General features: G+C 39.9%; 1 protein-coding gene across 1 annotated transcript in view; it reads right to left on the reverse strand.

The window, feature by feature from the left end:
- Positions 1–17,347, reverse strand: part of LOC146629224 (laminin subunit gamma-1-like) — an 83,911-nt gene extending 66,564 nt beyond the window's left edge. The window contains exons 1-2 of the mRNA XM_085357121.1: positions 17,047–17,347; positions 9,986–10,290 (exon numbers count right to left, since the gene is read on the reverse strand). Coding sequence (XP_085213247.1) covers positions 9,986–10,290; positions 17,047–17,347 — 606 coding nt within the window. The remainder of the gene's footprint in view (positions 1–9,985; positions 10,291–17,046) is intronic.
- Between the last annotated feature and the right edge of the window lie 1,176 nt (positions 17,348–18,523).

Consider the following 18,523-nt stretch of genomic DNA (forward strand, 5'->3'; position numbering starts at 1 on the left):
TATCACTCCCCAGGTTTTCTGTGTAGTATATTTGTGAGCTTGGAGCCTAGATGCAGAACTCTAAATGTTTTCTGCTGCTGATATGAATCAATCATTTTAAATGGGAGCTGCCTGACTGCATTGATTGTGTGGAATCTTACTGGGAGATTTGGCCCAAATTAGTTTGTACACATAAAATTAATCATTAAATAAAGTGGATCATATTTTGCATACTTCCCTAGTTAAGATTTAATGCTCTGAGATACAGTAGACAACATTACAGGCTACATGAGAAAAACGGAAAACTGTTGAATACAATAAACTAGTATACAGTATAAGCCGGTGCTGACTGACATACCCTTACAAACCTAACTTGTTTTTCTTTTTACGGATGGAATCCTGTTAAGCCTTTTTACACACTAATGCAATAATTGATTGATTTTTCTATTCAGCTGGTCACAGTGGTTCCACATATACAGCACTCTGGGAATTATCACATAGATGTTGACTGAGGAAGAGACACCAGAATCAAAAGTTGCTTTTTACTGATGCTGTTCCTCTGAGACAAGCTGTAACTGTGGACACACCTGTGAGTCAAACTTTGCAAGACAGACAGATACAAGAGTTTGTGTGTGAATGAAAAGAAAACCAGTTCAATCAATAGACATTATATACTGTATACTCATAGGCTACCTGTTTCCCTGCACAACACAAATCTGATCAGCCAATCAGATGCTGGCAGCTCAGCATATTTAGCCATACGGACATGATGTCAAGATGTCCTGCTGATCTTCAAACGAGCATGAGAATATGGAAGAAATGTGATTTGAGTGACTTTGAACATGGCGGGGTTGTTTGCCCTTTAGTGCAAACTGAGCATCATTAAATGCCACATGCATGAGTATTGTTACTGTGTCCATCCTTTTATGAACACAGTGTACCGATCTTCTGATGGCTGTTTCCAACAGGATAATGCACCATGTCACAAAGCAACAACCTGAAACTAACAAGGTGTGCCTAATAAAATGTCCAATTTCCTGAAGTCTACACATCTATATGCCTGTGAAGGTTCTCAGTCATCCATGTCATCGTAGTCAAAGGAGCTTGCAAAGAAAAGCGTCTGGACTTCTTTAAGTTGCTTGAAGACGTTTCACCTCTCATCCGAGAAGCTTCTTCAGTTCTAAGGTCAAATGGTGGGAAGTCCCAGATTTAAACCTAGTGGGAGTATCCCCCCGCAGAGGGACAAAAGGACCCCCTGATGATCCTCTAATCGCCTGAGCCAAGGTGTGAAACTGGGTGTGGGTCCCAATCAGCCAGGGTTTCGGGTGAGCTCATTGTGAAACCTGGCCCCACGTAATCATGCGAATTCCTGAGATCAGATGGCCAAGGATGTGAGTGGGCGTTAAGGCATCTGGATTATAGATGGCAGAGAGTTGGTGTCGTAAACCACCGCCTCTGTTCAAAGATGGTCGCTCACAGTGGACATAGATGGCTTCTTTCACTCCTCTTTCAAACCATCTGTCCTCTCTGTCCAAAATGTGAACATTGGCATCCTCGAAAGAGTGTCCTTTATCCTTAAGATGCAGATGGACAGCTGAGTCTTGTCCTGTGGAGGTGGCTCTTCTATGTTGTGCCATGCGCTTGTGAAGTGGCTGTTTGGTCTCTCCGATGTAGAGCTCTGGGCATTCCTCGCTGCACTGTACAGCATACACCACATTGTTAAGTCTGTGTTTTGGAGTTTTGTCTTTCGGGTGAACCAGTTTTTGTCTGAGCGTGTTGCTGGGTCTGAAATGCACCGGGATGTCATGCTTGGAGAATCATCTCCAACTCAGCCGCAGCTTCATCTGTGACTAGCGGAACTTTCAAACAGCTGGTCTCTGCATTAAATGGGTCGACGAGGAACGTAATCTGTGGCCTTTTCAATTGTAGATCATGGAACCGGGTCACAAAGCGTTCGTGCAAGTTTTCAATCAGCGTTGCATATCTGGCTCTTTGCTTACTCAGGGCAGCGCTGGCGACTTGCCCGCTGGCTTTTAGCAGAGTGGAAAAATGCGTTAAATCTCCCTTTTGAATATGTGTCTTGAACAGCTTCAGTTTGTTGACAAACACAAAAAACACACTTTGCACCAGGTCAGGCAGCATTTTTAACTTACCCTGCAGGGTCAGGTTCAGTCTGTCCAAGTGACACAGCATGTCGACCAAAAAGGCCAGATCCATAATCCACTTGAGGTCCGAGAGCTCGGGATAGTCCTTGTCCTTCTCTTCCATAAACAGTTTCACGGCATCCAAAAGCTCAAAGAAGCGAGAGAGTACCTGGCCTTTTGACAGCCACCTCACAGTGCAGTGCAGCGGCAGGTCACCTGGAAGCCCTTGGTCCAGCTCAGCGATGAGATTCTTGAATTGCCTGTGGTTAAGCGCATGTGTGCGGATATAGTTGACGATTTCCATCACAGGCTTCATGACGTTACCTAAATTCAATGATTTAGACACGAGTTGCTCCATGTGGATGATGCAGTGGAAATTCCAAAAGTCAGGAATAGTTTGGTCAGCTTTGCACAGCCCACAAGCCCGTTCACAGATCCCATCATGGCTGGTGCTCCATCCATGGCTATTGCATTTAATTTCGTTATGGGCAGATTTGCTTTTTCAAATGCAGCCATCGCGGTTTCTTTCACATCTATGCCACGGGTTCAATATCCAGGAGTTTTTCCTTGATCACACAATCGTTTGACACAGACCGTGCAAATATTGCCAACTGAGGCTTGTCTTGTATAACACAACTCTCATCCAATGCCACACCAAAATACTCACATGCTTGAAGGTCAGAGTGTAACTGTGATTCAATAGCCGTGTTAATGTCCGATATTCTGTGTTCAACAGTGTGGCGGGACAGTTGGACATCTGATACCATGCGTTTTAATTTGTCGTTTTCAGGAGACAAGATTTCAACAACGTCACTGAGGCATTTTTTAACGAACTCCCCTTCACTGTATGGCTTTTTAGCCCGTGCAAAGTTCCAAGCCAGCTGATAGGATGCGAGCGTTATGGTCTCTGACCGCTTGGTATATTTTTGGAAAAATTGTATCTGCTTTTCTGCATGACTTTTCAAAGTGGCCAACTCGTGCTTGCGAAGTTCAGTCCCTTTTGGAAATTCCTGGTCGATGTTAGCATGGAGTGAGCTGAAGTGGCGCTGAAGATTTGAAGCTTTGAAATGCGCTAATGACGTCTGATATATAAGGCAGAATGGCTTGCCATTGCGTTCAACAAAAAAATAGAAACTCTCTGTTAAAAACGTCCTGTGTTCATCTTCATATTGTCTTTTTGCTGTGCATTTTTTCCTGCCATTTTAAGGGCCAACTTGCTCCTACTGGGAAACTTTGCGGTATTTTCATCTCACACACATGCGCATTTGATGAAAATACCGTATTGAACTCAAGTGATGCAAACGTGCACATTTTAAAACAACAACACAAAAAAAAAAACACAAAACACAAACACAAACTTTGATATGAACGTAAGAGCCGCATGAAACCAGGCAAAGAGCCGCACGCGGCTCGAGAGCTGCCGGTTGGCCACCCCTGGTATAAAGTATAAAGACACCTTTTTGGTTAATTGTTGAAATTCTTCAAGATGAAACATACGATGGACCCAACAACATGCAGACATTATGAGGTTGGTGAAGGATTCATTAGCTTTGCTAATGATTTCTATTTTTCCTTTTTTTATGCTTTTAACTTTCCCTCACACAACTTCTAACTGAACTCTAGTGGTCATAAAAGATTAAAGTGTCCGCAATAGCCTGTCTTTCTTTCACACTAGTTATAACTCTTGGACTACCTGCTTCCCATTCGTCCCTTATATAATCCTTAGTTCCTTAATTACTTAATCCCACATAATCCTTTCATGGCGAGAAAGGCATTTCTTTCTGTGTTAATTCATGAAGCTGAAAAAGTGAACTGAAAAAGTAATGCTCTTTTCACAATACCTCTTGAAAGCAGCCTGTCCTTCGAGCCTAGAGTTTAGCCTGCTATTGTCCCAGCTGCCGTAGTCAGAGTTTTATAAGAGACAGATACAGAGGCCAAAATAGCAGCACAGCGGTGAATGGCTAGTGTGAAGGGATTAATCAGAAAAAGACAGTTTAATAATTTCTAAACTAGAAAAGTGGGGTGCAGCTGTGTTTTCTAGCAAGCATTGAACTTCTCTTATGCAAATAAATAAATATATATATATAAATAAATGGTGGCTCCACCGCCATAAGAGGTGAAACAAAGCAATACACACCAGAGTGGAAAGAGAGAGCGAGAGATGCAACAATGAAGCGGGAGAATAATGGGAGTGTGGAGAGAAGATTCTTGTGCTTGTAGAAATATCCAGAGTGGTCTTTTTTTGACAGTGGGTTAAGAGGCTATTGCTAAGCCACAGACATATTTATTTTTTCATTCACTCTCCTTCCATTGTTGTCCTAGCGGGACAGATGGAGTGGAGTCTTTTGGAGTCCAATCCAGTTCTGTCGTCCTTTTCCTCTTTCATGCAGCTGTTTGTCATCTTACTGACAGTTGCCTGCCACACAATGTGCCGAACCTCTAACAACACTAAAGCTAATCCAATAGTGCATTTCATTTCTATTTTCACTGCAGCTAGATGCAAGGGAACCTTACATAGCAGAGATGTGGCGAGAATGTCCTTATCCTTCTCAGCGCGGCTTAGCTCGTGCTTGAGAGATGATGTGGCTTCAGTCGCTGCCTTCTACCCTCCGTCTTTTCCCAGTTTAAAATGTGATCACTCTTGAAGAAAGCAGCCTCTTTCTGCTCTGCAGGAGGTGGAACAAACATCACCCATTTAAAGAGTCTTAGTTGAGGACTGGATTTTTTTTTCTTTTATGGAGACAGCGCGTGGCAGAGGAAGCATGTGTGTGCTGTTGTGGAAAGAGGTGGGCACCATAATTGGATCTGAGGTGTGGTCAAACAGTTTTACAAATAGGCAGGTTTTAACAAAAAGTTTGTAACACCAACAAATGACTATGTGAACGATTTCACAAAGATCTGCGTATTTTTCACTGAGGCCGTTTTGTTTTTTTATTTTAAAATCCAATTTGTATATATTCAAATATTCAAATCAAATGTTCCTGAAACGAGCAAGCGTGGGGGGGATGAAAGCCTGCAGAAAACCATGAACTTCAACAGAAAGAAAAAAGACCTGGATTTAGTCATGTTACGAATAAATCACCTTAAATGTCATTTGTAATGGTTGTATACTGTATAACAGAACATTTTGGCAGGACGAGCAACACAAATCGCCCCCCACCGTTCTCATGTTTAGGGTAGGTTAGGCAAGGTTAAATTGCATATCCCCCAGATATCCACACTAACTCTTCTTATTTAATGATGCGGAGGAGGATGGCTTACTTTACAGAAGTGCTAGTTTGGCTCTGTCAGGTGTATTTTCACACTAAATTTTAGGAGGAAGGTCACATATAAGAATGTGTTATTATTATTTTCTGGAAGACGTTGCACAGGACAGGAGGAAATCTGACTGCGGACTGATCTCAAGGAGCCGGACTTTTGTTGTAATGTTTTAAATGAGTAGACGTTCCCCTTTTTCAAGGTCTTACAAAGTTTTTCTTCGGATATTGTGTCCTTTTTTAAAGCCCTTTTACACTGACCAGTGAATCATTCAAGTATTAAGTAAAAGGTCCTAACTCAAAGGATGAACCTGTTAATGATATGCGATACTGCAAATTTTTGTATTGATTGAATACCAAGTATTGAAGGCCAGTATTACCAATACAAATACTAATAGTTTTAACTTATAAAGTCAATTTATGTAGCAGAGGGAAGTGTCATGATTTCTGAGATGAATCATTATCAATTTTCTGAATTCTAATCACAGTTTATTGACCACTGAATCACTGTGATTTTTACTTTCCATAGGAATCAGTTAACACCATAAAACAAGCCTTTCAGCCTTTTCTGTATTTGAAACTGGGTTTTTTTTGGAGATGTGGAATGTAAATGTGTCTGTCGCTAAAGCACTTTGGACCAACTTCAGTTGTTTAAATGGGCTGTGTATGTAATAATGAAACAGACCTGACAGTCAACACAAAAAGGTTATTATATTCAAACATTTTTCATAGCTCATGTTTAATTTCCAATAAAATAATGTATGAATTGTACCACATTTCAGTGGGCAGAATATATTATCTGAATGTCTGAATATAGTCTAAAGATAATTGGTCTGCTAATGTAGCAAGTATGACGACCAATAACACTTTAACATTAACTAATGCTGAAGCTCCAACATCAGTCATGATTGAAGCTTTACTTTCACCAATATATAGGCTACCTGGTTATTCTTTGCCTCTCTGAAAGACTGTGACAGCAGGCTCTGGGTCCGTCTGAGGGATTTACTTCCTCCTCTCTTCAATTCTTTCAGTGCTTGTTCTCTTTTTAGTGGTCCTTTATGTCTTTATATAAGTCGGTGGTGTTGCCACAGTAGTGAATTTCCTTCCAACACACATTGCAGTTTGCAGTTATTTAATGTAATGGTGTAAAGTGCTTCAACACGATGCTTGCATTCAAAGAAGAACTTTGAACATCCTTCAAGAAGCCTGGAGAACTATTCATTAAGACTACTGTGAAGAAAAGTGTGACTGTTTATCTTTTAGAACTGTTCCTTCTTAAGTCAGTAAAATAAAGACTTGCTTTTATTCTGTTAATGTTGTGAATCTTTGAGTAAAGAAGGGAAAGTACAGTTCCTTCTGATTAAAAGGGTTGTATGAGACTATCTAAATACTTCTAAATACTACTGATTTATGTTTCCTGCTTACTTGTAAGGCCAATAGAAATAGAAAATAATGGCCTCTGAATTATTGTGGGGCTAAGTAAAATTTTGATAAGCTTGATTAAAACATACAATGTAATTTTCATCTACTATATGCAAATGAATATTAAATGCAAATCCTAGTTGATATAATTAAAGGAAAAGGTTAATTTTAGCATTGCTCAGTAGAATTTGTCCACTGGAACCAGTTGTAAATGCCAAATAGCCAATGTACAACTAGCCAATGTACTCTAGTATTGGGTACTGTGGATTTATTGGCCCACGTGGCACCACAGTTTGTTTCCATGGCAGAAGGATGTGGTTCTTGCCTTATGTGTGTCATGTGAGTATCTGTAACTCACAACTGAATTGATTTAAAGGTTGCAGAGGCCTGAAGCCTACCCTTGCTGCAATAGTTTAAGAGGTGGGGGACAGCCGGACAGGTAGCCAGTCTGTAAAGAGCGTTAGTTTGAAGCTGAAATTCTTAATGTGTATAATAACCCAAGTTAAGGAAGGGACGGAGAAGGTGCCAGTGTTGTGAAAAACTATGAACTGGAAATGACAATCCACATATTCTCAGGTTGCTTTTGTGTTTTACACCAGTGTGTGCGCGACAACAAGTGTACATGATCCATCTGCACACGAGGCCTCTCGTTCTCCATCGCTGTGTATTTGTGGAGGAAGGTGAACGAGCCCCACCCACAGTGAAAGTCAGGAGCATCGAAGCAGTGGAACAAGAAATTACAGCAGAATGACTTCCGTCTTATAAAACTGAAGCTTTCTACACAGCAGACACGATTCCTCTCTTGGTTAGTAGTTATTTTAGTGCATTCTCGGGTCTGTCTTTTCATCCTCCATTTCTCTTTACTGTTCTTGAATGTTGCGATGGAGCATCTCCCAGCTGTTAACTGTTATGTTACCTGCACTTTTGATTAAAGCCGCAAGTAAGAGGGATCGCATTTAATAGAGGTCCATTCTCCCTGCACTCATCATTGCTCCCAGTGGTCGTTGATAAATCAATATGCAGGACATTTTTACTGGTATAGCACCCAGCTCTGTCTACAAAGTTATGAATATAAATATACATTTGTCTTTACGTGTGCTTTTGCATTAAATTTGAAATATAAAAGTTGTATAACTTACAGCTCAAAGCTCACATTACTTTGCATGTATATATGATTTATGTCATTTCAAGTGACTTTATGGCTTTGAGTATTTAAGGTCCAGCTAAAAATAAAAATAATAATAATAACAGTAATAATAACTCTCTCAGAATTACAGAAATAACTTACAAATTCAATGTTTTGTCATCCCAGGATGCCAGGACGTAAATTACTGCCTGTCAGAAAACACTGGCAATGGCAATATTAGACTCGGAGAGGTAACGGTCCTCTTCTAAAAAGGGAACAAGGTCCACATTTGGTAGCTGGAGGGCTGTTGGTGAAATAAGTCACCAGTTAGTCAGCCAAGAGCCATTGATTTGTGTCCAGTTTGGGAGCATTGTGCTTTCCCCTTTCCGTTTCACTTGCTTTTTGCTTTGGTTTTCACTCACTGGTCTTATTAAGCACAAAACAAAAACAAAAAGGAGACCTACTTGGTTACAATTAGGACAAGATTGTGGTTTGTGGTGAAATGCTCCATTTAACAACATTATCCCTGCAAATTAAATAACGACACTAACCCAGTATGTTAAATTTGACGCCACAGGGTCTTTCATATTTGTAACATGCACGTCACCAGTGCCAAAATCCAGTGTGTATCAGTGTGTGTTTGTAAGTTGGCAGTGGCTTTAGAAAAAACAAAAAACAGCTGCATATGAGTCCCCGGAAATGTTTTGCTTGAAATTTCTTTGGTTAATTTATAGGATCCACTGCTTGCCCACTGCATACTTTCTTTCCACTATTTTCAACCACACACACACATATGTTTCTTTCATATGTTCATAAATAGTATTAGTAATGTATGAAGCATATGGTTCCTTCAGTCTTGTAGGATCTCTATGTCCTAATTAGACAGCTTAATTTATTTTGACATGATTACTTTTGTCTATTTAGAACATACAGTAATTATCAAGGCTTTCTGGTGGTCGATACTTAATAATAAAGGAATTCACCCAATGTTTTCCAACTTAAGTTGCAATATAGGAAACTTGTGAACAGATGCATGTATGAATGCATACTCATAGCACCATCAAAGAAAAAGGAGTGGCTGCATAAAGTACTTTATTTTCTCATTTTTAGATACGGTTCACCGTGCCCACCCCTCCCAGACTCGCCCACAAGAGACTTCCATTAATTCAGCACAACCCTCTCAAGGCTTCATCAATGTTAATCAGAGCTAAACATAACATGCTCGAAGGCATGCATATACATGCATGGCTACGGGATGTTTGTTTGTGTGAAAGTGTGTGCAGTCGAGAGGCTTTGATAAAATCAGTGCTCGAAGGGGGGGCAAGAACATTACATGCACTTATAAACTTTACGTCAAGTTATGCGGTGCTGTTAACACTGTTATCACGCGAGCAGCTGTTACATCCAGAGAAGCCTGCTGCTACTGCTTATTCTCACATTTAGATATATTCATTTCCTCTAAGAAAATTAATATGAGCCGAAGCTAGCACCCATTGTGGATTATCATCAATGTAATGTATCAAATATTTTTTTTCATGTTATAGCTACATGAATATTTGCTATTTATGATAAATATGTATTTTTGAACGCATTTTGGATTTTTATTTTTTTTTAAGTTTTTTTCTTTCACTTTTCTACAGTTTATGATTATATTAAGTAAAGAAAACAGCTTTGAAAATCAGTGGCAATGGGTCTGATGGAGCGATAGATTCCAGTTTTTAAATTGTGATTCAAATAGCCATAAATACATACAGAGGAGAGGCATAAGTGAGTGTCTACAGCCTCCTTAAAAGCACTGAGGCTCTGTCATGGTTTGGGTCTACAGTTGAGCAACTGGTGTTGGATATCACGTCAAAATTGATTAACTTATTTACACAGAGAAGTATAGATATTGATCCAGCATGGAATGCTATCTGATTGGCAAAAGTGACATTTTAGCATAACAATCATCCGAAACACACTGCCAATGCAATAACAGCATATCTGGAGAACACACAATGAAACACTATCAGTCATGAATACATGTATACATGTCACCCAACAAAATGCATCCTCACCTGCAACACCAAGCTTTGGTCAAAGTTGTAGGCACTGGGCCGACCTTCCAGTGTGGAGAAAGCCACGTTTCCTCCAGTGAGGGGCGAGATATCGCTGAACTCGTCTGTACATAAAGCAGTCCTTTCATCATCCCCTGGGCGAATGTAACCTTTAGCGTCTCTCTCGTAGGTCTTTCGACAAGAAGCGCTGTAATACTGGTAAGGTAACCAGGGCCCATCGTTTTCTGTACGCTTGTAGATGGCAAAGCTCTCTGGTCGACTGGTGTAGAATTTCAGTCGTATGTAGGTTATCTCAAAGGATTTCCCTGTGAAAAACAAATAAAATATGAATTAAAAGGTCTAAATGAGTACAGACAATTTCAGATTTAATTTGTGAAAAAGAAAAAAGCAATCACTGCAACTAATAGCTCGAACACAATTGAGGAGATGCAACCAGATTTTTCATTTGACTTGCTGTTGAGGATTTAGCAAATCTGCTCGTCTTGTGCTGTATTTGTTGCATCGTAAATGAAGAAATACAAAGTGTTGGTTCAAAATACATCAACTAGATCAGCGGTCCCCAACCTTTTTTGCACCACAGCCCGGTTTAATGTCAGACAATATTTTCACGGACAGGCCTTTAAGGTGTCGCAGAAAAATACAACAAAATAAAATGATTCAACCCAGACAAAAACAAAAATAATAATAAACATGAATTCACTGTCTAATTGTGTAACTTTACTCCCGAAAAGGCCCTTTAATGCTCTCTGGTTGCTATGGTAACATATAAATATTTCTTTCAAAATAAGACACACAACTACAACACGGGAGAAGACCAAGGGAAACTGAGTTAACGATAAAAACCCTGAAAGCCATAAATTTTACACCCGAGCCTCAACTCTCGCACCTCGGTACCAAACAACTCACAGACTGGTACCGGTCCATGGCCCGGGGGCTGGGTACCGCTGACCTAGATACATTTGAGATGGTATGAGAGGAAGAGGTTATAAAAGGATGCCACTAACAGTTGCCCACCGGTTTGCATGCCAGAGTCAGGAGGGGATATTTTTCTTTACAGCACTTCCTGTTTAGACAACTGCAGTAGGGAGGTCAGTGATTAATGCTATAGCTCTTGTCCTAATATAGAAAGCTGACATCTTCTTCCTGAATCAATGCTTCTTTTTGATTGAGGGGTGTTATTACCCCCACTGTTTACTCATTGTTGACAGTTCAAACAATAACCTTGGAGCCATATCGTGGGGGATTAACTGGGTAGACACAAAATGAAGTCATATTGAGACCAGAATGAGAAGAAGCATGTAGAAACTCTCTTAACAGTCTTCTTCAGTGCACTCTGGGGTATTTTTTCTACATCATTAGATACTAAGTCTCAATCGCTCTGCACATTCGTGGAGGGGTGCTATCCGCTGGTACAGCCGTAATGACATCTGTTGCTATTTTTCTGCCAAGTCAGAGCTAGGCATCTTTGTCTCTTGTCTCTGCAGAAATCTCTAATGGTATCATTCCTTTGGGATCTCTAAGATCATTTAGCTTTCATTTACTCACTGCGTGAGGTGAGCTCAGCCCTGCTGGGACTCAGGCAAGAGACATAAAAGATGCACAATATGAAGCAATTGTTGGATATCCCCTGTGATGAAATGTAGACTAATTGCAAATGATATATGTATGTTTTTATGCCTAATGTTTAATGATTCATGATCCATATTCACTCAGGAGTGCATTAAAATATTCATTAGTTTATGTGGGCACAGCAAAGGGATTTTTTAGTTGTTGAACTTAATTTAGCAAAGTAACATATAACAAAAGAATACCTGTACACTGTGTACAATGGTGAAATGCATCCAAATAAGTAGCATTCTTACACTTCAGGAATGTAAAATGAACATCTAATCCTTTTTATGAATAATGTACAATTATATTTTACTATCACGAAAAACTCTAAAAGTTATACAATATTAAGTGGTCAAAGAAGTGTATTAAAAATCATACTCCCTGAAAGTAGTGTTGTAGATATGTACTACTTGTAACTTAATACCAAGAGGGACGCTATTGAGCACTGAGCACGGCCGGTAAAACAGCTTTCTTTGACTTTACAGAGCAGATCTAGAATCATGTGCATTAAAGATCCAGCCTAAGCTTTCAATGTTTTCTCCAGATACACAAACGCACCGCTGATATTTTGGCAATGTTTATTGAGAATAAGCGTCGTATGCTGGAGAAGTTCAATGTCTGACTTGTTCTGACTCATCCATGTCAACTTGACACAGCTACTCTCATCTGCCCAGACTAAACCCAACACAAGCACTGTAGACTGTTTACATTCTGTTTAATCTCCGAGCGGAGATTTTTGAAATCAACAATCAAATATGGGAGTGGATTTGTCCTCTGATCACGCTATATCTCAGAGTTTGAGACCAATTCTTACTCTGTGACAGGATTACGTGTCCTATGTGAGCCGATGCTCAGGCTGTGAAGGCGTCCCGCCGAATGAGGCAGACTTTTATCGTTGTTTTACATCAGAAACAGGATGTTGCTTTTCTTTCACTGCGCTGAATGAGAACCAGCTGCAGACATCAGTGGGTGCTGTTAGAATGTGTGTGTGTGTGTGTGTGTGTGTGTGTGTGTGTGTGTGTGTGTGTGTGTGTGTGTGTGTGTGTGTGTGTGTGTGTGTTTGTTTGTGTGGCTCATCCAGTCTTTGTGGGAAAAAACCTGACCCCAATTCCTTACCAGCAAACTGCCTGGCATTTTTTTTTCTTTTCCACCCCTTCTTCCTCATTATGTTTTGTTTACTCCCCTTGAAGCAGCCCGACTCCCCCTTTCCTCTTAACTCTTCCACAGACCCGCTCTGACCTGGCTGCAGTGTGTGTCCCTGCGTCCCACTGCTGTGTTTATCATCGCTGCATTTGCCTGCGTTCCCTTCAGAGAGCGCTTGTTTTGTTTGGAGAGGCAAAGGGAAACAGTGATGTCTAAAGAACCCCCCGCCAACTACCCAGATGGATCACACAGTTTTCATGTGAACCAAAAGTATGCCACGCATACAAAATTTAGGGATATTCAGTTACATAAAAGTGTGTGATGTGAAAACTTAGACATCATTCACTTAGGAATGCGGTGTCAGGATGGAAGCATCAAAGCCGCCGGGTATAGGAAAACAAAGTTGGCAGATAGGGCAGTGGGAGCAAAGGTCAGTTCAGTCTCAGGGAGACAGACTTGTAGGTGCTGGAATAGTTAGAAGAATAACAAACTCTCCAATAACAAAGAAAATACCTTTGCAGCAGCTGGAGCACTGCCACCTTTTTCCAGAAAAAGAACTAGCCAGAAAATATAAACAACAAAGCCTCAAAGCACAGTCAGACATCTGCTTGCTATTGGAAATCAATACTCTCCATTTGATTGAGGTACTTCCTGTTTTCGGAGCACGTGATGTAACCGCTCATCTGTGCGCTGACATTTTCAACTTCTCTCATCATTTTTGTCCTTGTCTCTTTTTTCTTTGAAACACATCTTTCTGACAGGGAGGACTCATCTTCCCTCTACTGCATAGGTAGGGGAAGATTGGGGGATAAAGAAAATGTATGTGTGAACAAGTAAAAGCCTTCCCTGAATGCTATCAGCCCAAATAAACCCCTGCTACAAAGATACTATAGATACATGTTACAGACTATACACACTGAGAATATAGTTGGATAGATTTTACTCAAGTTCAGAAAAAAATCCATGCATTCCTCTTTTTACCAAGTGAATCAAAGCCCTCACTCCCAGGCAGGCTAGGGCAGGCAAGTGGACACTGGCAGTCACTTCTCCAATAAACTTGTAACCCCAAACTGAGAATGCAGTCAAGCTATCTCCATTATAAAATATTTGATCTGCTGCTCGACCTCTGTATTTATTCTATTTGTTTATTGATAATATAGATAGCCTTCCAGTAGCTGTACATTAAAGCAATACATTATAAAATAGTAGGGCACAAACCAGAAGGTGAGGGCATAGGGAATGTTTTAATAAGGTATTGTGTCAGAGTGAACTAACTCTGTTATGTAAACATATTTCTGGGAATACGTCTCTCAAGGTTATTGAGAAGAATATTTAGAATATTTAAATCAAACATGAAAACTGATTTATTAACATTTGCAACAATCAAATTACATGTTTAACACAAAACAGAGCATGTCTACGAGAGGCCAAACGGAGTGCAACTTAAGAAAACACCAGCAATAAGAAAAACGCTGCAAAAGCACACAAAACAAAACGGAAATGGGAAAAACGACAACGGAAATAGGAAAAAACACAAGGGAAGTGTTTCTGGGGAGACAATAACCCGACGGACCAGTTGCAGGAACCCCAAACATGGTAGGCATGATTTATCATGATTCATATAATACTGATGACGTATTTTTAGGCTAAAAGTTAGGCTAATACGCTTTCATCTTTTCTTTCCTCACAAAACCGATAGAACCTCCAGTTCTTTTAAGTGTCTCCCAGTGCAATTCTTAGCATATTTTGGTTCCTGCAACTGGTCCGTCAGGTTATTGTCTCCCCAGAAACACTTCCCTTGTGCTTTTGAAAATCAGTTTCTGTTTTTCCTATTTCCTTTTTGTTTTTTCCTATTTCCGTTGTCGTTTTTCTTACTTCTGTTATGTTTTGTGTGCTTTAGCAGCGTTTTTCTTATTGCTTGTGTTTTCTTAAGTTGCAGTCCGTTTGGCCTCTCAGGGCCACTGTACATGCAGTGTTGCCAACTTAGCGACTTTGTCACTATATTTAGTGAGTTTTCAGACCCCCTTAGCGACAAATCTGGCAACTTTTTCTGGTGTTATTGGAGACTTATTTATCTTTTGCATTGTTATTAATAAACAGAGAAATTAAAATCTACAAACCCAATGTCGGACATAACAGAAAAAAGCAAAAAGCACTTGCTTGTCATTTTGTTGGAACAAAAGAGGCATTTGAATAAATTCCACCATTTGCTTCTTTGAATGAAGTTTGTTTTATAAAAATAAAACCCAGAGGAGATTTCTTGCAATGCCATTCTACTGAAATTGGCAACAATGTAATTAGAGTGTTTTTGTGAGATAGTTCCCATTTAATTTGAGTGAACTGAGTGGAACTGCAAAAATAATCATTTACACCTGCTTTTAACCCCAAAATAGCACTTTTGTCAACATCAGCACATAATAAAAAAATCAACAAAGACGTGAAAAAAAACCAATTGTTTTTTTCCCTACTTTTAGCATCTAAAAAGTATCAACTTTTCCTAAAGTTGACTTTGTGAAGTATGAGTTTCAGTTGCTAGGTATAGCTTAACTGGAATACAGACAGATCTCATTTTAGCATTCAGGACCATTGTCATTTTCAGAACTATTGTTAGCTGTGTAGGCTGATTTGTTGTGGGTGTGCTGTCTTGTTAACAACCTGCCTATGGCATAATATAGGAAGAAGACACTGCTGACTTCTCTTCATTTGGGAAAAAACAATTTTGTGTGTTTGGACTGTTTCTGTATTTTTTGCAGGCAGAATAAAGCCAAAAGAGGGGAGATCGGGAAATTTCTCTGTTCAGACTTTGAATCAAATGTGCTTAATATAATGCTCTGCATAAAAAGTAATTAAAATGACATCAGTGTTAAAATCGACGTTATAAGAAATAAGCTAAATATTTTTCCCGGGTATGTCAAATACATATATGAACCATCTTGGTGATAAGAGACCTTTAATTGCAGAAAGGCACACAAGCCCAGCTCAAAAAAATAAATGGAACGGGGAAAATAATTGCATAAAAAGATTTGTATTAATGCGTTTTAACAGTAATCGCCACATTTTAATTCAGTTATAGTGCCAAATGTGCTGTGCTGCTTATTTCAGCAGTTTTGCACAGCATGGTAATGGGATAATGATGTTAATGGCTGGAGTGAGAAATGTCAAATGTGTTCACAGTGCACAAAATGTGCGTCAGAGGCATTTTTTCAGGGGGAAAGAGGACACAAAGAAGGCAATTTAAAACAAAAACAAAACAAAAAAAATATGATTTAACTTGTGTGTCTGATTTGCAGAAAAAGTCCCAGGTAATGCAAATTAATTTACCTTCCTGACAAATATCTATAGCCTTCCAAATATGATTCATGTAAATGCCTCGCTAACTTCCCGTGTCCCTCTTCTTGTTATTCTTATTATTATAAGCTACTTATTGCCTACAGTTTCTCTAAAAAACACATGATGGCTTCAGTTTCATTCATAGTCAGTTCTATATCTGCAAAACTGTGAATTTAACCTGTAGCAGAAGATTAATGCTAATTTGTAATGACACCATGTGAAAGTGTGGATGTCAAGTTAAAAAAAAAAAAGGTTAGATAACAGTCTGATTTGTTTTTAATGCTATCTATGAAGGCTCTGTGATGTGGTGCTATCAAAGTTTGATTCTGGGCCAAATCATATTCTTAAAATAAGTTGAGTGGCAGCCAGAATTGAATGGGTTCATACTCCATGACAGCATGTGGGCTAAATTAACGATACTGTGAGCCTGAAGACCGTTACTTGGTGCCTGTTTATGCATGTCAGATGCAACTGGTTATCTTCATGTAAAATCCCACCAAATTCTCAGACACGCTCTTGTGAAAGTGTCCTCACTGAAATACCAGAAGTCTAAGCTATGTCTGGGCCAAAGTGTTAACCTCAGAGTCAAGGCGGCCTAACAAAAATCATGTGTTCTGCAGCACATCTGTGTTGGATTAAAGATTTCTCCATCAAAGGCCTCACAATACACAGAATAATGCATGAAGATATGGGTGTCCAGAAACCTAAAAAGCTGATGGTATCAAATTTCAGTGTGCAAAAAAAAAAAAAACCCTAACATGTACTGTATTTCTGTGAGATTCACACCAGACTGGAGTCTATCTGCAGTCTGTAGAGGCTCAGATCATCAAAACAACAAATGCAGTCCCGTATTATAAACATATTTATACACAACATTAGTATAACAGAGACTATAAGTGAACTCTAGACATAGCTATTAGACCAAAGTAACGTAAAGACAGATATTTAAATTAAGTGTTCAGGATGTGTGATCTTACCGAGGTGAAGGGTGAGGTTCACGGAGTTGGGATATTGGATACGAAAGTACATGGACTGACTTTGCCACCATGTGGGCTCCTCATTCCGGTGGAAGTCTGTCAGGAGGCTGGTATTGTGGCTTAGGTATGGATCTGAGGCATCACAGATGTGGCATGAACGAGTTGACCCTGTCTGCATGCAGTAGTCCTCAGGTGGAGAACCACACACATTGGAAGCCACCACCATGCGACTGAAGGCAATATTCTCAAACTTGGGCATACAGCTGCTTGGCACACCCTCCTCATCATAGCAGGAGTCCATAGCAGCCCAAACAAAAAGGTGTAAGTGCAGATGAAGGGAGAGCAGAAGGGCAAGGACAAGAGGTCTCACAGTAAATGATGTATCCATGTCTACAGCAGTTACATTTACACTCCACAATCAAACATCCACACTATGTTTTGACAAAGTGATCCATACACATGAAGACCCTGATTTGAGAAAACAATCCAAGAATAGGAAATAGGTCCAGCTCAAAAGTTTCTTTGTCTGTTCTTTGTGGTGTGCCTCTGTTAGATCTCCCACATATGTTCTCCCTCTGTGGAGTGGAAGTTTATGCAGGAACTTCTCACATCGGGAGCAGCATGAGGCAGAGGAGGGACAGGGGTGGGGGCTTGAGGATCAAACGGTTCATATAACTTCTCCACCTGCTGGTCGATAGACACATTACACCATGACCAGCTTTAGATTTTGAGTGGATATGAGTGAAAAAATATCATCTGAAAGGAAGACACATTCAACATCCATTTAAATATTGCAGCACCGAGGTTTTTCCACCACCGAGTAAAAAACGTAACTGGCAGTTGGCCCCACAGCGGGGCGTTGTGATAAATGCTGACTGTAGTGATTCACAGTGGAAGACTGAAGGTGCTGAAACTGTCTGGAAAATTTCAGCCGGCACGGGTCATCTTCATAAAAGGATGTTGCTCAGGGGAGTTCTGCGACCTAAAGGGGCAATTTATTTAAAAAAATGGAGAAGTGAAAGAGCTACACTGCTTTTTCTGCAGGATCCTCTCGAGACCCAGCTGTTATGAAGAGTGAAAAGTGGTTTGCGTATCTTTGTAATTCACGCTGACTGCTCAGGCTCCTATAAAACATCCATCAGCGTTTGATGTCACTTAACCAGCAACCTCGAGGCCGATAGCTGATAACTCAACAACTCTGTTGTCTTGTCCAAAGACAATCACATGAACCACAAGAGCTAAAATACAAAACTTTAGTCCTCACACCAGTGGGTGACGTCACCCACTCTTGCATACTGCAAAGCCTTGTATTAACAGTCTACATCCTATGAAGTTGCCTAGATAGCTATAAGAAGATAATGCGTGATATCTTTGCTCTTAACACTAACTTGAATCATCAATGTTCAATTTTCCGAAGGGATTGCAATTGAGGTACAACATAAGTACCCAGCAAAGAAATGTATGTTTTAGTTATTAT

Source organism: Diplotaxodon limnothrissa, linkage group LG7 (assembly GCF_057381915.1).
Source record: "Diplotaxodon limnothrissa isolate DT_005_m linkage group LG7, D_limnothrissa_male_GT1.1, whole genome shotgun sequence".
Lineage (NCBI taxonomy): Eukaryota > Metazoa > Chordata > Actinopteri > Cichliformes > Cichlidae > Diplotaxodon > Diplotaxodon limnothrissa.